The sequence below is a fragment of the Ochotona princeps genome, chromosome 6, assembly GCF_030435755.1.
Source record: "Ochotona princeps isolate mOchPri1 chromosome 6, mOchPri1.hap1, whole genome shotgun sequence".
Taxonomy (NCBI): Eukaryota; Metazoa; Chordata; class Mammalia; order Lagomorpha; family Ochotonidae; genus Ochotona; species Ochotona princeps.
The window spans coordinates 27,833,963-27,855,219 of record NC_080837.1 but is presented as its reverse complement, the minus strand read 5'-3'; the positions used below and the strand labels follow the sequence as shown (position 1 = coordinate 27,855,219).

General features: G+C 42.8%; 1 protein-coding gene across 4 annotated transcripts in view; it reads right to left on the bottom strand.

Moving 5' to 3' along the window:
* MYO5A (myosin VA) overlaps window positions 1-21,257 on the bottom strand; it is a 178,140-nt gene that overhangs the window by 5,840 nt on the left and 151,043 nt on the right. For 2 of the 4 annotated variants that reach the window (XM_058665833.1, XM_058665835.1), the window contains 8 exons: window positions 20,220-20,418; window positions 17,641-17,715; window positions 15,979-16,072; window positions 10,816-10,962; window positions 9,100-9,254; window positions 4,393-4,482; window positions 2,584-2,734; window positions 489-771 (listed from right to left, as the gene is read on the bottom strand). In XM_058665833.1, the coding sequence (XP_058521816.1) occupies window positions 489-771; window positions 2,584-2,734; window positions 4,393-4,482; window positions 9,100-9,254; window positions 10,816-10,962; window positions 15,979-16,072; window positions 17,641-17,715; window positions 20,220-20,418 (1,194 nt within the window). The remainder of the gene's footprint in view (window positions 1-488; window positions 772-2,583; window positions 2,735-4,392; window positions 4,483-9,099; window positions 9,255-10,815; window positions 10,963-15,978; window positions 16,073-17,640; window positions 17,716-20,219; window positions 20,419-21,257) is intronic. The other 2 variants (XM_058665834.1, XM_058665836.1) reach the window with 1 other exon arrangement.

Genomic DNA, 21,257 nt, shown 5'->3' with positions numbered 1-21,257 from the left:
TAAGGAGCTTGTGCTCGAGAGCAGTAGGACATAAATTGAGTGTGGCTTTCCTTAAAATACAAAGGGGACCTGTTTCAAATGTCAGTGAAAGATCAATTAGATCTTCTGTCATAGGTACAAAAAGTTTGCTTTGGTAACAAATGTTTCTAAGATCCAACATTATAATATTTAATATTTTCTTCTTGTACTCATGCACACACATACACACAGAGCAGGAAAAAGCTGTTAGCTTCTCTTCGTGTATTTTTGCATCATCTCTCCCTCAAATAAGTCAGCCTCACAGTGAAGCAAGGTTTCCCATCAAGCAATGAGAAGACCCTGCTGGCCAGGCATAGCCAAGATCTGCAGAAATCTGGTCAGGTAAGAGAGGGTGGCTCTCTGCCAGTTCGCTGCCTGTGGCTTGGCCACGTGGCACCAGATGTCAGGTGTGCGGACTGCAAACAAACCGTGGACTCTCCACAGCTGTCCCAGGGCTGGCCCTGGCTCACCTGATCTGCATGCCTTTACTCCAGGAGCACATGTCCTTTCGCAACAGGAGGTTGTTCAGGGTGATGGCCCCCACAATGTAGAACATCTGCTTGACCACCTGCTTAATCAGCTCTGGGTCCATGCCGTGTTGACACATGACTGAATGGAAGGAGTTGAGCTGCCGGAGAATCGAGTCCAGTGTGTAGGTGCCCTCGTCGGCGATACTGGAGGTTCGCTTTCTCAGCCCCGTGGGCTTCACACCAGACACACCCTGAATGGTTTCATGCTCCAGCATACCTGAGACTGCAGGAACATTTCAACTGTTAGCAGGAAAGGTTTACAAAGAACTTGTTTCCTGTGCACCTGTTCATGTGGGCGCCTATGGGCATGCGTGGCACAACTTCAGTTCAGGAAAATGATCAGAGTATCAAAATAGAATGAAAAGAAGTTTTACCAAAAAAGGGGCATCTGGGTTTTAAACTTTAATGAAGGAATATTTTTGAATTGCAAAAGCTTACCATGAACTTAAGTAATCCTGAAAATATATTTTTAAACCTAAGAATCCATGGCTTGGTGATAGCCCAAAGTGTGTGATGTTTTGGGGAGGTTTCTAAGAGAGTTAGGTAGCTGTTAGAGTTAAGATAAACAATAATATCCCATACATTTCAGCTCCAAAAGTAAACCAACCATGAGGAAGGCAGGGCACTGGGAAGCAGTCATGGACTACGGACAAGGCCAGAAGCCCAAAGCCCCACCTGGGTCTCCTGTGTGGGTGCTCAGGGGCCCAAGCACTTGGACCATTTACTGCTGCCTTTCCAGGTGCATTAGCAGGGAGCTGGATTAAAGTGGAACACCTGGAATTTGAATTGCAAATGGCTGCTTCCCTTGCTGTGTTACACTGTCAGGCCCAACTTAGACTGCTTTAAATTCATAATCTTTTAGGGGCCAGATGAATAATTACTGCTATCTTCTGTGGCTTTCACAGCCTTTCACATCTCCGACTAACGATGGGCCATGAGAGAAAAATGGTCTACTATGAGCTCACAGAAGGGGAATGAAGTGGTAGAGTGTGAAAGATGCAGTGGGCAGGCAGAAAGGGCAGCTGGGAATACATTTAAGAGCCTGTTGATAATTTGCTTGAAATAACTATGTTTGATAACCTAAAAAAACATTAAAATAAAATCCATGCATTTGGGGTTGGTGAGGTGGCAGTGCAAGGTAATCTTCTCCTGTGTGATGCTGACATCCTATATGGGCACTAGTTTTGAGTCCTGGCTGTTCCACTTCCAATCTAGCTTTGCTTATGGACTGGGAAAGCAGTGGAGGATGGTCCAAAGTCTTGGGCTCCCACATGGGAGACCTGGAAAAAGCTCCTGGATTTCCCAGCTTTGAGCAGGCTCAAGTCTGGTCATTGCAGCCATTTGGGTATTAAACCAGGGGATGAAGATCTTTCTCTCTCTCTCTGTCTTTCTCTCTCTCTCCTCTCTGTAATAATAATTTTCAAGTAAAATAAATGAATCTTTAATCCCATACATTCAAAATTATCAGTCTGCAATTTATACCTGCCTCCTACTTCCTACTCCCACATACTACACATTCTCAAGGAACAGATGATAAACACTAAGTGAGCACGTACATATAAATTATGAACTGCCTTTAATGGTTCCACTAGAGCCATGAGATGTACAACTCGACATGCAATGCCTGCGATGAACCTGTTCTTGTTGCCGCGGTATCATCCTAGTCATTCACTGTGGCCTATTAGGCTAAGTGAAAGCCCTCCCCAGGCTCCACGGAAGCCATCTGTCACAGCGGCCTAGTCCAGAGTTTACAGGATTTCTAAAAACTAGATCAGGATGAGACCTCTTGCTGGATCTAAAACATCACTCAATCACAGGGGAGATGCCCCAAGGGCTGGGGAAGGGAACCAGATGCCACTGTTAGGATCCTGAGCAAGCAGTTAGCCAGGGCCGGGTTTCTGGGATCCCTCCACCCCAGTTAGGCTGCTTCCCTTACTTCTTGCTTTGTACATGGATAAGTGCCCTGAAACGGGCCTCTGCTGGTCATCTGGCGATGGGCACATGGCAGAGACAGGTGGGGATGCTCTGGCCTTACCAATCATGGGCTGCAGGATGTTCTCTAACACCCTCACAAGCTGCTGGTAGATCTGAATGGCCAAGTCACTGAGCACCTGCCGATACTCAGCCAAGTCAAAGTTGGTGAGGCAGTGTTCATTTTGGCGGGTTGTGTTGTGCTTCATAAAACCCTGGAATTGGAAAGCAGATGACATGAGACATCTCTCCCATCTCACTAGCTATCTACAGTTTGGTCTCCTTTTACTCCTCTCCAGGGAGATTATCCACCCCACCCCATGCCAGGATAGACATTCTTAAATGCTGTTGTGTGTTCCTTGGCTTCTATCTCTTCTATCTTCAATGTCTGACTAGCTTCAAGATAGGTAAATATTGCAACCTAGTATTTAAGCTTTACTAACACCAACACAATGAGACCATTTGGGGGAATCCAGCAAAGAAAAAAAGAAAGGAAGGGAAAGGAAGGGAAGGGAAGGGAAGGGGAGAAAGAAAGGAAGGAAGGAAGGAAGGAAGGAAAGAAGGCAGGAAGGAAGGAAGGAAGGAAGAGAAAGAAAGAAAAACCAAGTGTTTCTATTATAAAACAGCAGGTTTACTGTCAAACACTAAATTGTCCAAACTACTAATCTTGAAATTTCAGTTCATTAAGTATAAACACCATGTCTTAAAAGGCATGTACAATCTTCTTGAAAAAGACTAATTACTACAGACTTCTAAACAAACAACTCTCTTTCTTTCTTTATATATTTCATGCTACCTACATTGTGAGTTTTAGTCAGAACTTTTAATAAAAGCTTTCAGTGCCTTTTCTGTTAACACGGAAAGCTAACTGCCAAGGCAGGTGCTTATCACAGGCGTTCTGCATTTTGACATGCTGCTTGCTTGACACTGCTTAATAAAGGCAACTGCTCACTTGATGGATTCTGCCCACAGATGAACATCTGCCTCCTTACAACCCACAATGTCTGAAAGTGGGGACTGACAGGATGCAATTACGGTTTTCTAGGGGATTCTGGTCTCTCCATCACACCTTCTTAAGGATCGTGTCTTGCTCATTTTGCAGCTTCCAGCACTGGCCAGGCCAGCACTTTGCCACTGGGGGCTTGGAGAGAGGCACTGATCAGTATCACTGCTTGCCTTCCTGCAGGGCAGAGGCTGAGGTCAGCAGACCATACCCCCAGCTCTGGTCCTATGCCCAAGCGCACTTGGGAAAACTCACGAACTTCACTGAGCTGCCAGTTCCTTGCATGTAAGACTGAGTTATAATTCCTGCTGCATAGAGATGTAAAAATTAATACTATAATGCCCAGCAAGTGCTGCCTGATGCGTGACTAAGCAGCTCAACAAATAGCAATTCACACATTACATATTCTGAAATATATATATAAGTCTATCAAACAACTAATCACTATGAACAAAAGCAATACAGAACCAAGAGAAATGATTCAATCTTGCATTTTTTTGCTAGTTCTGATATAGTAAGCTGAAATTGCTACATTTCTTTTAATATTCAACCTTCTGATGTCAGTGTTTGAAAAGGCCACTTGAACATATTGACAAAAAATCAGATTTCTGAGTAACTGTAGGCTGCTGCCTGTTGACTTGGGCTGTGCTGTCTCCCAGCACGAGCTCTCCGAGGGCAGACACCGCCACAGCTCCTCTGGGCGTCATGTCAGACGCATGAGCGCTGTGTCAGAGGCATGAGTGCTCAACAAAGGGCCACGCCTCTAAGCTACTTCTGAATCTGGGGTTAAGTATTTTGTGCTTTAAAAATCCTCCTTAAAAAGGCCAGAGAAAATAGAGCTTGCTGGTTTTATAATCAGAGCTTTCTCACCTCTTCTCCGCTGTACTGTTTCAAGCAGTGCAAAAACCGGCATGTGTTAGAGAGCCAGAAGGAGACGGTTTCAAAATCATCACCTCTTTTCTGAAAGACAGAACAGAAGTCTCAACCTTTTTCTCAGGGAAATGACGACTTGAAAAGAACTGCACAGACACTAGAAGGCCCATTTTTCCTCCTGACTGCAGGGAAGACTTCAGGTATACATCACGTGGTGATCTCTCCCCCACCAGTGCGAGCAGCTCTCAACCACTGGGCTCATGCGCTGTTAGTTACTTTGTCAGGCATCCGTTCTCATTCTCATTAGCCAAGTGTTCCCACTCAGTTGATATTAACATAGCTGTCACTTTAAGCAGAAAAGCTTCACCAAGACAAAGCTGACCAAACTCACTCTTGAAGGAGTTAATGAAGGGAACAAGAAACAACTAAAAGCACAGATGGGAATAGCAAACATTGTAATGAAGAATCTGAGGCAAGATAAAGCATCTCACTCAGCACTCTGATTAGATGGCAAATCTTGTTAATTGGAAGATAACATTTCTGAGCAGTGAGCAGAGATGACCAAGAAGTTTGTACTGAGCAGTGGTACAGCCTGAGGTAACCACTGGCCCCATGGACAGGGGGACAGAGGGGGCGGAGACAACGCTCACTGCCTCCAAAAGCGACGCTGGGGCTGGGCATGTTTCCGGGGGCCGCATGGCAGACCTACTCGGGAGCACCGGGCATCCACGAGCTGGGCCACTGGCTTGTTTGGATTCTGGGAGTCACAGAGCTACCAGCGTTCGCCTGAAGCTCCCCTACACAGCTGGGTGCAGGAAAACCCCAAGTGGTCTACAGTTTATGCCGCAACAAGTGTCCAGCATGAGACAGCTGGATTTGAATTTAGAAGAACTCTGTGTGTAAGTGTGTGTGTGTGAGTGATACCACCTATTGTAATAATGCTACATCACGACAAAACCCGGGCTCTCAAAGGTTTGGTTCCTTGGTAATGGTTAAGGTAGTGAAAACATAACAGACAATTTTTTTTGCATACATTAAATTCACTCCCTTAAGCAACTACAAAACAGCTCTTAAATTTTTGAGATCATTTTCCTAGGGAGACTTTAAGAAAAAAAAATTCAGAAGCTATCCAATGTATTTTCAGGTGAAACTGGACAACTGCATTCATGTCTAACTCTTCCACTGGGTAAACATCTAAGAGACTTGGTTGTCATCTTACAGCTTTAGGAAGGCTGCGGAAAGTAGATACAATTTTATGACATTTCCGAATATAGCAATCATCCTGTGGCTTCAGTAAAAATAACCATCTCCCTTCCAACAATTCTGATCACAAGTGCACCTAGTGGAGGCTCCGGTTGTGCTGACAAAGCCAAACAGACTGCCAGGCAGTGCTGGCCTCAGGCCTCCGGGGATGAGGACCAGGGAGGCCTGAGTACTGTCTGCATCCTCAGAACAGCTCTGGCCCAGAGCTGCTCACTGAGCCTGCACCAGAGGCAGTGCTTAATCAAGTTGATGAAAACCTAAATAAGAGATTTCATTCCAGCATTAATTCAGCATCTGTGCTCACAAGGAGCTTTCAGTCTTTACTAAATTGTGTTTAAAACAAATCCGTTCTACAAACACGATATCTTCTGGTACGAACACTAAGGCTGCCCTCTGTCCTCAATAAAATGAAGAAATACACATTACTTAAGGGTATTTACTTCTGGGTCCAGCTCAGTAGCCTACCGGCTAAAGTCCTTGCCTTCTACCCACCAGGATCCCATATGGGTGCCGGTTCGTGTTCCAGCAGCCCCGCTTCCCATGTAGTTCTCTGACTGTGGCCTGGGAAAGCAGTGGAGGATGGCCCAAAGCCTTGGCACCCTGTACCCACATGGATGACCCAAAAGAAGCTCCTAGCTCTTGGCTTTGGATCAGCACAGTTCTGGCCATTGCAGCCAGTTGGGGAGTGAATCAGCAGATTGAATTTCTTTGTCTCTCCTCCTCTCTGTATATATAACTTTCCAATTTAAAAATTCTTTTAAAAAAAGAGTATTTATTTCTTTGGAAATTTTAAAAGAGTAAAACTGTTACCTTGGCACTTAAGGTGTTTCTGGCTGGAGTTTTTCAAAAGGATATTTTTACTATGAACAAATCATATCTGGCCAAACTGGAATGCTAGTTGCATCTATCATAGGAGAAACAATTTATTTGAACTCAAAGCTATTTGCGGTCTCTGAATTACTACATAAAAATGAACTAAGAACTTACTCATATATGTCTTTGACTAAAGTGCAGATCAAAAAAGCAGTTGCTAAAACCAAAACAGGGATGCCAGACAAATACATTTCAATTTTTTTAAAGATTTATTTTATTTTTATTACAAATTCAGATATACTGAGAGGAGGAGAGATAGAGAGGAAGTAGAGCTGTCGGTATTAGAACCAGCGGCCATATGGGATCAAGGTGAGGACCTTAGCCACTAGGCCACACTGCCGAGCCCAAATACATTTCAATTTAAAACAAAGACACGAGACAAACACACATCACTATTACATGGCATCTAAAGGATATTACATTGTAGTACTCATTGCTTTTTATATTTCAATTTACTACAATAATTACTCCAAGTAGATAAATGTCTTCTAACAACCTAGATGAGGGTGAAAACTTCATGATTTGGTTGTTTCTTTGCTTTGATAGTTGTCATAAGAAGTAGCAAACTTTGTAGTTTAAGTAAATTATGGCATTAATACATTAAAATGACATAAGCTACATTCAGAAGATACTGATTAAGTTTTAAATATTAACTTTTTAGAAGCTCATAGCTTTTATAACCACTTTAGAGTGCAGTGTAACTGCACAATACTCTCTGAAAACCTGCATTTAGCAGAAGTCCTTCTCTTGGGGCTGGAGGAGGAGAGAGGAGTCAGAGCTTACTGGAGGGGAAGATGAAATGGTGCCAAGCATGATGTGAATGCACTCAGTGACACAAAACTGCACACTTCAAAATGGCTAAAATGGTAAATTTTCTATTATGCACAATGGCTCTTCAAAAAGTCAATGGAAAATGCACATTATGAAAAAGCTACACTTGAACTTTTTGAAGCATCCCATTGCATTATATCATAATTTAAAAAAAAAATTTTTGTAAGATTACTTTAGGGGCTGACACGTGGCAGAGTGGGCTAAGTGCCTGCCTGTCATGCTGGCATCCCACATGAGCACAATTTGTGTTGTAGTTGCTCCGCTTGTGATCCAGCTCTCTGCTAACGACCTGGGAAAGCAGTAGAATATTTCTCTTTCTGCCTATTCCTCTCTTTCTGTATCTCTGCCTTTGAAATAAGTAAATCTTAAGAATAAAAAAGATCATTTTATTTGAAAGGCAGAGAGACAGAAGGCAAGTTATTTTCCAACCACTGCTTCACTCACCCAATGTCTACAACAGCAAGGTTTGGTCCAGGCTCAAGCCAGGAAGCCAGGAGCTCCCTCCTGGTCTCCCACGTGGCTGGCAGGGTCCTACGCACTTGGGTCATCTTTTGCTACTTTCCCTGGCTCATTCACAAGAGGCCACATTAGAAGTGAAGCAGCTAGGACTCAAATTGTCTCTCCAACATGGAATGCCAGCGTTGCAGAGGGAGCACCACAATGCCAGATCCAGAACCCTCAGACTCGACAAAGTCCACTCGGTATCATCCTGAAAGTTCCTGGCATGGTAGACAATTGGAAGGCAGAGCAGCTGGAGCACTTCATCTTAGTTTCTCAAAGAAACACTGGAGTTAAAACCTAAGTGTGAGGTTCGCTGTTTCTCTGGAGCGCCTGGAGGAGGATTATACAAGGTGACTCATGATCGCTAAGTTATGCAGGCTTATGTTCTGCTCGATTACATAATGTGGCTGCCCTTTCCAAGCCTTCTCTTTCTGCTCAGCATCTGCTTATTGCTTCTCACATGGAACCAGGCATTTTATGTAACAGTACAAATCATGACATGAGTTGAAGTATATGAGAATAAAAGTTTACAGAAAAATGTAATGTTTTAGCAGACATTTTGAAATTATGAACTATGCATTACTGAATGTATTTATCATCTATTTTAACTTCAATATCCTTTTCCTTGCATGTATGCATTTCATGAAATACTTCTAACTTAGCTCTAAGTAAAACCTCAAGGCAGACATGAAGAAATTCAATTTACTCCACAATTAAATGTAATTATATAAAAGTAATTTTGCTTCTTTTCCAACCTGAGCCCTGTTTTGAAAGTAGGCATGTACATATGTTGAAAAGAATGTTTCCTTCAAAGAAGGTTTTCAGTTAAGATTGGACAGTAGGGGCTGACACTTGACCTGGTAGTTAAAATGCTATGTATTACTCCTGCATCCTATGGCAGAGTGCCTGGGTTGATATCTGGGCCTGATTATAGCTGCCTGCTAGTACAGACTTGGGGAGACAGCAGGTGATGGCTCAAGGACTTAGATCCATCACACTGATGTGGGAGAGCAGGGCTGAGTTCCAGGCTCCCGGCTTTGGTCTGGCCCAACTCCAGGATTTCGGGAGTAAGTCAGCAGATGGAAGGTCTCTCTCTGCTTTAAAAAAATTAAAAAAGACTAAACAGTGTTTAGAATTAGTACCAATAACACAGCTCAAGTCTAAGGTAGTAACATTTCTCTGGGCAGGTTCTGTCATTAACACTTATCATGAGAATTCTGCTCAATATGCACTGACCTTCAGCACTTTCTTGATGCTGTTAATTGTTGATGTTAACAAAGACCTTACTTTCTGATCATCATTTAAGTAGTCAGCATGTCTGACACACATAAACAGGATATATGCTGGCAAGCCTGGAATCAAATTAACTGCTACGCCACGAGGTTTCAGTTCTGGAAAAAAAAGGAAAAATCATCTTTTACATTATTGGAAGTCTCTGTGGGGAATGCATTGTGAGCTACAAAAGTATAGTTGTTGTGGAACAGTAATTCAGGGTAAGTAGAACATATAAAAAGGGCATTTTGATGCTTCCTGAAGTGGAGAGATTTTTTTGAGTGTGGGGACATGTTCGGACAATGAAACCTCCCAGGTTTCACTGCTGCCCTGTTTTCCTTGAACTCCAGTCTCGTGTTTCAGGTGCCTTCCTTAGGTGCATCTCTGCTTGGGCACATCCAACTGAGCCTCTCCCAAACCAGATTCTCCAGTTCCCATGGAATCTGCTTTTCTGAGAGTTTTCCCCATCTCAGTCAAGGGTGGCTCCGGTTGTCCAGTTTCTCAATCTTTTGTTCCTTTCTTTTTCTTATACCACATGTTGAATCCATTGATGGATCCCAGTGACTCCATCGATAAAATACAGCCAGAATCCAACTACCTGCTACCTGCTCTAGCCAGGACGCTCACTGAGATCACCATCAACTGCCGCAGCCACAGCTTCCTAACAGGCCCCCTCCCCAGCAGCAGTCCTTTCTCCACACAACAACCAGAGGTCAATCTTTCGCTGTCAGTTGCTGTCATGTGGTTCTGAGAGTCCTCTGAGAGGCTTTTTTTGGGCTCTCATTTATAACATCAGAAACCTTCCACCTGGTCTTTGTGATCTGCCTCACTGTCTTTCCCACGCCCAGCTCACTCCAGTCAAATGGCTCTCCTTCTTTCTCAGGTATCAGCATGACTTGCTCCTTTGCTTGCTAGGTCTCTGTCCAAAGATCAACTTATCAAACAAAACCCCAAGAATGTCAACCAGGTATAACTGTCCATCACATTGCTGTCACCTAGACACCTGGAGAGGAATGCTTATGCACAGGCTGGAAGGCAGGATTTTTAGGTTTTTCAGCTCATCCTTTCCAGGTGTGTCTTTTCTCTTAGCCTCTAGCGCCACCCCCTAAAGAGGCTCCTTGCAGAACCAGGGGGCCCACTCAACCTCCACTGATCTCAGGCTGTTCTGAACTGCTTCTGCCACTCCCTCCTCCTGGTCCTGTGCTTTCCTTCCCCAGCTGAATCTTTTCCTTAATTCTTTTGTTTCTTCCCCATGGCTGAGCTGATATCTGCAATTTACTTAGTTGAAAATCTTTTAAGGAAAGTAAGGGAAAACAGACATTCAGGAGGCTAAATGGCCGAGAACAGGGTGTGTTTGGGGCATCCTTTAAGGCTTCAGAAAAGTGCTAGTCCTAGTACCTACCCTTTTCCCTGTAGATACTGACATTTAATGCTTTTGGAATTGGGGGGAGACATTAGCACTTCTCAAAGCCTTGCAGGAGACTCTAACAAGCATCAGCATTGAGGAGTCCTGCCTCAGGCATCCTTACATGAGTGCCTTCACTTCGGCTAAGGCCCCTATTGGGGCACCACGTAGCAGCGCCTTCTGGTGATTGAAGAGCTTGGGTGCTGACTGATAGGGTTTTCCATCACTGACACATGCATAAGGAGGACCTCTTCTCCCACGCAGAAAATACTTGCCCAGAATCAGATTCTTCACAAGTTTCTGCTCATCCTCCTTCTTGTACTCCAGCATTCCTTGGAAGTCCTTTTCTTTCCTGGGAATGTTGACAGGACGGATGGGCTCATCAATGATCTGTCCTGGAGATATGTTCTCCATCTGGCCCACTTCATGAGAAACCAAAAAGGAGAAGAAAAGGTTTTCCAGAGAAAAAAGGTGAGAGGGAGCCCTGATTCCATGACTTAAAGTGATCTTTATGACAACAGAAGCTGTTGTCTTGGTTGTACCTGTCCCTTCTTAAAGCATTTTATTCTTCTAAAATTAGGTGGCTGGATGGCAAAATTATGGCACTCTAACAACCACCACTTACTGATTACTATTAACATTAAATAAACTTACCTGATATAAACCTTATAAAGTTTTTATTTGTAATGAGGTTAATTTTATAATAAGATTAAATGTCCCAAAGCATGTAGTATAATGCTAACTAATCTATATGAATCACAAATGATATTTAGACTTGAGCTCTATGAATCACATCATTAAAAGCAAAATTTTTACTTTAAATGTATCATTAGTCAGTGCAAATCACACCAAGATTGATAGAATAACAGTGTTTCCTTGTACTAACTAATGTGAAAATATTTCATAAGGCAAAGACGTAATTTCTCCTGACATTCCTTAAACCCACGAGCAGAGAAAACAATCTTATTTTAATACGATGTCTTAAATATTGCTGATTGCTTTTAATGGAATGATAAAATTTTGAGTGTGAATTTATAATCAGTATAGTACAATCACCAGATAATAACCCTTTTAGTTGTTAAAAACAGCTACTATTGCAGAGACAACAGGTAGGGAAGAGTAGTGCTAAGAGCGAAAAAAAAAGGAATAAAAGTGTTCACTTTCATCTCAAAATTAAAAACTGAATGGGAATTACAGGGAAGTAAGGGGATCATGAGTTGCCACAGTAATTGTACAGGTAAATGCTAGGAAGCAGGCATGTTACCCTTCTATTTACAGGAAGGGGGCGCAGTTAAGAAATCCATTTCAGAGCAGATTAGAGTTCTGATTGTTGGCAAACAGAAGGCAGGCCAATGCAAAAACATTAGAAAGATTTAATGTCGCTTACTGCGTGAGGCATCAGTGATGCTTCCTTGTGTCACTCTGGACAGCTTCCTGTGTTAGTTCTGAGAAGCCTGTTGCACAGGATGAGGTTATTACAGAGAACACGAATACCTGCCGATGCTGTTGCTTACAAGGCACGGAGCCCAGGGACACACCGTCCACCTTGTGCTGCAGCCTCACACGGGACTATTGGTGCTGAAAACCTGGCTTAGGTGAGGCCACCACCATCCATCCAGGCTACGTTATCTACAGAGTGATCAGATGGCGATTGGACACATCAGGGCTATGGCCAGCTCTAACAATCTTGACATGCCTAAGCATGTTGCACCCTGAAAGCCTGGGACTAACTGTGCAAGGCGTGCTATTCTGCAAAAGAATGGGAGACTTAAATAGTTTTGCATTTGTTACTACTGGAGTCAACGGAAATGCAATGAGGACCACTGCAGCAGACATCGGTCTACACAGCACATGGGCCTGTTCCTGTGAGTGGAGCAATCAAATTCCTGCCACCCTAAGCCATGAAGGAGAAATTGGGAGGAAACAAATCTACAAAATTAGGTTTCTCCTTATATGCACAAGTTTGGACTCCATGTAACCAAAAGAAGACTAAAACTTTTTTTTTCTGAAAAGATTAAAAACGTTTCTTCGAAAAGCAGAGTGACAGTGAGAGACAGAGGAAGTGAGAATGCTTTTATTTGCTGGTTCACATCTCATACCAAACAAGCATGAGAGCCAGGTCTGGACCAGGCCAAAGCCAGGATTCAGGAAGTCCTTAGCCTCCCACATAGGGGATGGACGCAGGTACTAGAGCCATCTTCCATTATCTTCCCAAGCACATCAGAAAGGGGGGCTGGATGGGAAGTGGGGTGCCAGGAACTTAGAGGGCTGGCTGCATCATAGCTGGAGGATAAACTTGTTGTACCACAGTGCTGGCTTCCCAAAGAGGAGGTTTCAAACCTACCAAATTTATCAAATTTAAGATGCTATTGCTTTTAAGTATATACCTTTCATATAACACTATCAAAGGGAAAATGCTACCAATTAAACTATAACCTATCACTTGTAAAATATACTCCAATTTCAGCGATGCACCTCAGGATTTATGAAACATGGTGAATATTTTTTGCTCAGAGAGCTCATTCCAAAAAAAAAAAACCCCTTTAGTTTCCTTTTGCAAAATTTCTAGCAAATCTATTTTCCATTCTGTACAAAATGGAGAGACAAAATTTACGACATGCTCATTAAAAACTTTCTACCTCTGCATTCTCCCTGGAGACCTAAGCCTTTATACAAACTGAGAAGAAATACAGATGTCAGCTCAACAGAACCTTGGTTTGTTTTCCATAATCACCCACTAATGAAAGTGTCACTTCAACGTAGCATCAAGGAAGTATAAAGCTCAAAAGAGATGAGGCAAGTCCATGCTCCAGCTTTCAAACGCTCAGGGAACCTTGGTGGCTGCTATGAACTGAAACCTCCTGCACAGCACAACAGAATTACGAGGTGCAGCATTAGGAGGTGGGTGACAAGGCCTTGTTGGCTCTGGCCTCACCATGGGGCGAGTGCATCAGAAAACAGGCAAGGGAACTAGCTCATCCTGTTACCCTCTAAGTGACTTATGTGACATGGGCCTTTATTTTGGGGGGAATAAAGAAGCCGATCTATCCTAGCCCTTCTATTTATCCTGCTGTATTTGTGTTACAGAGAAAGTACTGGCAATGTTATACACTAAAGCGCACAGTGGCCAGCCTCTCTGGAGGACACACCAGCAAGATGTGTCTTGGAGGCAGAGGTGAGGCTCTTAGCAGGCCCTCAATGTTGACTGTCCATTCTCCTGAATGTTGAGAGAGAAACTTCTGTTCTTCATGTGTTGCCCAGCGTCAGGTACCCGGCTATGGCACCACATGTGAGCTGAGTCTCTGGTCAAAGTCTGCTAGTCCATCTTACAGATATATTTCAAGGAAACTTGAAACAATCCCTGTTCCTATTTTTCAGATTCCTAATAGACTTGAAGGGAGAATACTACCGAACCTTTTTGTCCTGGAAAAAGAAAAGATACTAGGAAGATGTTTTTAAAATGTCCTTTGCTTACTTTCGAAGATACTGATCTTAGTTTAACTCAGCAGATAAAAACTGATCATTAGGATTATTAAAGAAATCCTGTTGGAAAACAGGACACAAAGGAGAGATTGGTGCCCTTGGAAGGACACTGGGTTCTGGTCCTGCCATCTAACTTACTGAGGTCTTGCATAAGTCATGTATGGCTTCTGAGCTGTATTTTTTTTTTTTGCTCTTATAAAACACAACTAACTGATTTCTAGAATTTCTTCCCTGTCTAAATGTCTTGCCTATGAGAACTCTTGTACAGCACCCACTCCTGGGTTAAAATTCAAGCACACAGCAGAGCACATTTTGAAACACTCTCCATTTAGATATACCATTTCTGCTAAAAATTATACAAGTATATGTTGGAATGTTTTAACAAGTTTTTGTTGGCTTCCAAAAAAAGTTTCCCTAATTAAATGTAGTCTACAGGAGGATCCAAGAATCATGTTATTTTAAAGCAAGAGATTTTATGTGTGTTGCAATATACTTAAACAATAGCACAATAAAACTTGTAGCTGTTAGAAGGTGCTTTGTTGTACAAAGTTGCCAGTATTTTCTGTATAACCTAGGGACAACAGGACAAAGAGAAGTGTTAGAACAGATTGGTATCTTTATTTTTTAGAAATAAAGGCAGGGAGCGGAGATAGAACCCTCTGCAAGTGCCTACATCACATAAATGGGTGAAATTGAAAGAGGTTTCAATTGTGAAACTTACAATCATTTATGGAATGATTATCATAGGTGGGACACTGCACTAGGTGCTGTGAAAATGAAGGGAAGTAAGAGGTGGTTTCTATACTTGGGAAGCTCAGAACCTTAATAACAGATCTGGGTGATCAGGAAAATTTGCTCTTACGGACAACATGTGACTTTGGTCTCAAAGAATATGCAAGCTTTGGACAGGAGAAGCAGGGAGACCAAAGAGCAGAGGAGGAGAGGGCCTGGGTTGTTAACCATGGCATAATCTCCTGAACACTCCCAGTAATGGGGAACCTTCACGCCAAAGAAAAAATTATGCAGAATAACAGGGAGCAAATAAAACAGGCTGCTGTGCTTTGTAGGAATCCATCTGGTCAAGGTGATACAGTTCATGGGAGACTGAAAGCGATTCAACGGAGCATCTCTAGATTTCAGGAGCAGCAGATAAAGCATTACTGGAATGAACTTAGAATCTGCCATTAGTCCTGTTCATGGCGAGGTCCCTGGCACCTGTAACTGTGCCCAGCTTATAGTGAAAACTCCACAAAGACTGAATGAGTAAACACTAATTCCCAAGATGATACAATGACAACTAATATTTAATGGTTTAGCAAGGAGTTTTCTTATCAACATATATAAATCTGAGATGTCTAAAATATATTATTGCTTTATAATCATAACCCGTGTGTTACTTATGTCTCTTTCCATGTTGGACTCTGAGCTCTTTGAGAACACAAACTCTGTGTCATCATCACTAATACTACCTGCGATACTAGTGACTAAGGTATATATAGCATCTACTATTTGTCAGGAACTATTCTAAATGTATTTTACAAGTCACTGCATTTAATCTTCATATGGAATGTCAGATATAACCATCATTCCCATTTAACAAATGGGGGAATTGAGGAATACAGTTGTTCAGTTGCTTGTCCAACATCTTAAGATTAATCAGAAGAGGCAGTATTTCAACCCAAATTGGACTAGTTCTAGCACCCATACTGCTAACATTCTATAGGCTTATGATAGTGCCTGGCATACAGGATATACCCATTAGATGTTTACTGAATGAATTCTCTCTCTTGGTAGATTATTGTTACCATGAAAAGAATTTCTTTTCCACAGTGGTCAGATTTACTGAAACCTATTTAAACATATCTAATATATTTGCATGCAAACTTCTGTGAGGCCAGTAATATCACAGAACAAAATCAACATTCAGCAGCTGTCATGAAAACATATATAAATACCTTCTAGTTCACCAATTTTTTTGGCAAACACTTTCAGTTGTTTCTTCAATTTCCGAACAGTCTTATCCTGTTTTTCAAGTTGTTCCATCAAGTCCTAGAGATTAAAACGAGACATATGACAGATCAAAATAGGCTTTCTGAAATGCACCAAGGGAAAGCAGACACAACATCACAGAAGTAATACTGTTAGTTTTACATAAAAGCTCCAGAAAAGCTTGTTGGTGGACCCACCACCTGGCTAAAATTGTCAGGCGTGGGAAATGCAGCTACAAAAAAGCTGAATGTTAAAATATACCACGAAGTAAATCCTTTACAGGATGATGGACAGCAGGCTCTCTGTGGAGGCTTTTCTAGCAGGCTCCATGTGGGGAAAACAACAGGATACTTGTAAAACTTACTGACTTTTTTCCAGGAGAATGGCTTCTTTTTCTTTTGAAAAAGATTTTATGTATTTGAAAGGCAGAGTTAAACAGTTAGGAAGTTAGAGAGAGAAAAGGAAGAAAAGTGGAGAGAGAGAGAGAGACAGAGAAAGAGAGAGAGAGAGAGAAATCTTTATCTATTGATTCACTCCCCAAATGGTTACCATGGCTGGAACCAGACCAGGAGGCCAGAGCTCCATCGGGGTGTCCCATGTGGATGGCAGGGACCTGAGTACTGGGGCCACCTCCTTTTCCAGGTGCATCAACAGGGAGCTAGATCAGAAGAGAGAAGCTGGTACATTGACAGCCATTTATATGGGATGTTGGCATTGCAAGAGTAGCTTAACCTGATGTGCCACAATGTCAGCCTGAAATGATTTTTTTCCCAAAGGTGAACTAGGCAAAACCAAATTCTGATGAAGGCACAAAATGCTGTATGGGGACACTGCAGGTGGACTGGCCTTTGGTGGAGATCAATACTCTATGTGTGAAGCACTGCCTCTGAGACTTTCTTGGGAGGCTCTGACTTCCTGAACCCCCAGAAATGCTAAGCAATTTGAGGCATTAACAAGTTGAAAAATAGTAACAAAGAACAGCAGCAGTTTGCTGTCATAGCAGGTGGCATGAAACACCCATAAAATCTTGCAGGTGATAAAACTATGTATACATAGAACAAAGAGGGTAATTATGACTGCCTCACACCCAAGAGGAAAAAAAAGCAGTATTTGGAAAGGGGTAAAAAAAAAAACCCCTCTGGTGATGATTGGCTCTCTGATTAATAAAGGGGTCTCTCAAATGTTTAAGTCTCAGTCGCTAAGATGAAGCTGGATAAGGGCAGACCGAGAAAGGACTTGGAAGAGAGAGGAGTCAGTGATATCTGTGGTTGTTAAGCAGGTTGTAGAAAAAGAACATGCTTACAAATATAAATTTTCACTCTTCAGCTCAGACTGAAGTGATTTCAGAAACGGGGGGAAGTGGCTGACACTGCGATGTGGTGAGCCGATCAGCTTGGATTCATCTCACATTCTGCTTCCATCACACTGTAAGTGGTGTTAATAACAAACTGAACGTGGCCACAGACACAGGACGCTGACAAGGTGACACCACTGGCTAGGGCACGGCTGTTGGGAGAAACAGGCTTTGTGCAAGTGCTTGGGGAGGGGCAGCAGCAGCAGCGTGCTCTTCAGTTACAAAGGGCTAGAAGGAGCGAGAGAAAATTGGCAAGCTCTGTGGTTTTACATACAATCATCCGTTTGTAAAGTGAAATCCGATATGACTGATACTTCTTAGGGTCATCTGCATATAATTCCTCAAAATACTGAAAAAACAGGCACAATGGATGTTTGTTTTTTTTTTTCCCAGTCTTTGAGGGGAATGCCATCTCTCAGTGAAATAAATTTGACAATAGTTCAAAACAACAATATGGAAACTGGATACATCCTAAAGGCTCTCCTCTGCCCAGCAGAGGTGATCGGACTACATGCATAGACATTCTTGGCATGAGCACATTAAGCAGGCCGAGGCCAGGAGGCAATCCGTGAGCAGATAACTGAGCTGTGCACACTGCTGGAGACGGCTGCCTTTTTGTTCCTAGCCTCCCCATGTATGATGCTCATCATGACAGTAGTGCTGGGAAGCATAGGGAAGGCAACTTCCATGACAGGGGCAACACTGGCTACTCCAGTGGTCAGGGTGGGCATCAAGAGGCTGGTGAGAGTCTTTCCCCAAAGAGCAGCCCACCTTACCTGTCCATCAGAGTGGATAAACCACTTCTGTGTTTGTACTGGTGGGTCCAGGAGGGCAGAATTTCAAAGAACACCGAGCCCAGGTCACTACAGCCTTACTTTTCTGCTCAAGTCTTTCTTAAAGCAATGATTGAGCAAACATGATTTCTAAGACACTACAGCATTATATGCACTTAAATTTGTTGATTTACACAGTTAAACACTCACTAGGCTCCACCAGCTCAGTTTAGTCTCGATTTAGCTGTGAAGAATTGCCACCCAAGAAATACTGCATGCAAGACTGCCAAGGCAATGCGTCGGCCATTTAGTGAAGAACCCCGGGGAACCTGCCACCCGAAGCATCTTTACGTCACGGTTTCACCTTGTATTTTAAGCTAATCACTCACAAGTAAGGGATTTGTACATAGAGCAATCATTTATCATTCAGTGAATTGATTAATTCTTAATCATCAAAGCATTGTTAGTTTAATTTACTGGAGTAATAAAATTATATTTCAAAAATTTGATTCAGAAGATTTCCTCCCAAATTAGTGAGATTTCAGTAAGAGTTCAAATACTTACTGCACTCCCCACTCCCACCCCCAATCTGGCATTCCCACCAGCGATCCACAGGAAATAATTCATTTAAAGGCAATTGCAAACAAGATACCAGGAGATGATTTGTAATGTAAATGGTCTTAAGGCAGTAATGGAGGGATGATTCACACTTCTAACCTTCCTAGAAAACTCAATCTTACCACAGGTTATTAAAAAAAATCTTAAAAAAAAAAAAAGATAAAGCAGCACTAATCCCAAACAACTTTTCTGAAAATCTAACAGTATATCATAGATTTTATATAGTAATGTGGAATTATAACTTTTCAATGATTTTTAATGTATTTATTAAACTTTAGATTAAAAGTGAATGTGCACTAAAATTTAATATAGACTGAGAAAGAACTGTTTCAAAAATATTTGATAAAAAAGAAAAAAGAAATCTTAGACTCTATGACAGTACTAAAATCTGGCAAGGGTAAAATAAAAAACAATTCCACATTCATCACATAATCTCTGTTAAAAAGAACAAACCAAGTGTGAGCCTGACTTTGCTACTTCTTCCCTGAGACCCAGGAGCTTTACCCAAAGTCAATCAAAAACCCTGGGTTGGCTTTGCTCAGTGTATTTCCTGATCTTGACTCTAACCCCCTTGTCTGCTGCAGGTGGATGGTGTACATGATGGCTTGGGGACCAATGGTGATTATCTGCAGTCTATAATGACAATCTGAAGAACCTAGGTGTTTTCTGCCTTTTGTGATTCTTCTTAACGGCTTGGCTGGGGGCTGTGTGAACTCCAGGCCTGATAGTCTACGTGACACCCGACAGGACACCTGGCAGGTCACATAGGCAGACCACTCCTCAGGAAGGAGGTATCTGGTGTTTGATAAGATCCACCGCCCTATGCCTCATTGATTTGTACTTTTTGAAAGTTGCTTGCTTCAAATCCACCAGTAGAAGCCTGCTAAGTCATGACTGTATAATTAATAGCCTAAAATGTATAAGAACTGGGGGGCACGGGCTCTCAGGCTCTCTCTGGCTTGTGCTCTCTCCTTCTTTTTGCCTTGGCTGCGGCTGCCCCTCCTCCGCCCAGCCCTGCTGGGCTGGGGGAGGTGGCTGGGAGACCTAGGCTAACCTGAATAAACCACCTTTATGCCTTAGCACCGACTTCAGACTTGACGATTTTCTGGGGATATCAAAATCCAGCACAACAAATCACCTCCTGCTGACAAACCTTTTGGGCAGCCAGAGGACCTGCCAGTGGCATCTGGAATCTGTGAGAACCCCAGCATGCTGGCTACTTTCCAAGACCTTCAAGGTCGACCTGACAACACTCAGATGCTCAAGAGCCTTCTATGAGAAGCACAACCTCTCTGTGCCCTTTTCATTTCCGTCAGTATCATCTTACTTGCCTTACTTTGTCTCTGCCAGAAGAGGTTAACTAACAAGACAAGGTGGCATGGGTTTCCCCCGGAAAGGAATAGCTGTGTTGGGTCAAATGGGCACTAGGCTGCACTGCAGGGCCAGGGACAACTCTCCTTACCAGGTTCTCGTTGGTTAGCCGGGTGATCTCGTGCTGCAGGCTGGCCTCAATGCGGGCCTCCGGAGGCAGCTGCAGGTTCTGGGCCAGCAGCTGCTGCTGCCGATTGTTCTCCTCCTTCAGGCTCTGGATCTCCCCGCGCAGGGCCTCCGCCTCATTCTCGTGGCTCCTCTTTTGCGCCTGGAGCTGGGATTCCAGGAGTCTGCCGAGAAGCCACATAGGTTGGAAGTGGAGAGGACGCCCCGAGGTCCTGCCTAATAGGGGCAAGGCTTCACCTCTGCAAGCAGATATGCTTTTGCAAATGTGTAGAATGTGTACCTTCTCGGCTGATTAAAGAATCTCAAATCAGGGCTAGTAGTGGAAACCACTGCTTTCACATGTGTGTCTTTCTGAACTGTATAAACTTCCCAGAGGCTCTGAGAAGCTTGGAGTTTTATTTTTTCTGAAAGGTTCACAGAAAATTACTTTCAAAAATCAATTAAAAGACACAGCTCTAATCTGGCATATTGTATTTACAGGCTAATGTTGGAACTGGCAAAGACTGTTATCTTTGCTGCAGATCAACTCTTCACTACAAAGGGGTGAGATGACCAACTCCCTAATTAGATGTGCCTTGAACTTTGAGTTACTAGGCAGAGGGTGGGACCAGAGAACCATTTTTACTTCCTATTCTTATCTCTGAATTACAAGCTGGAGAGCCACTACAAGATAGAATGGGCTAAATCCAGACAGTTTCTAATTTGCTACATGTATTTTACACTTTTAATCTTCTCTTCCCAACAGCTTACAAAGCAGCAACAGAATCCCAACAAGCCCAATTTTAGAACATAAATATTAACAGGACCAACAAAGTGGTTACTGCTTCTCTGACCAAGACACATGGCCAGCTATGCCCGGAGAGCAGCTTAGGTCCCCAGTGGCAAGGACACCACAGAGTATGGCCTCCTTCCTTCATTACGCACCCCCACTTCTGCATTTACTCCTTTCCAAGTGAAAGGGAGTGAGAGTTAAAACTAAATGTGAAGAAAGTGAATATTCTAA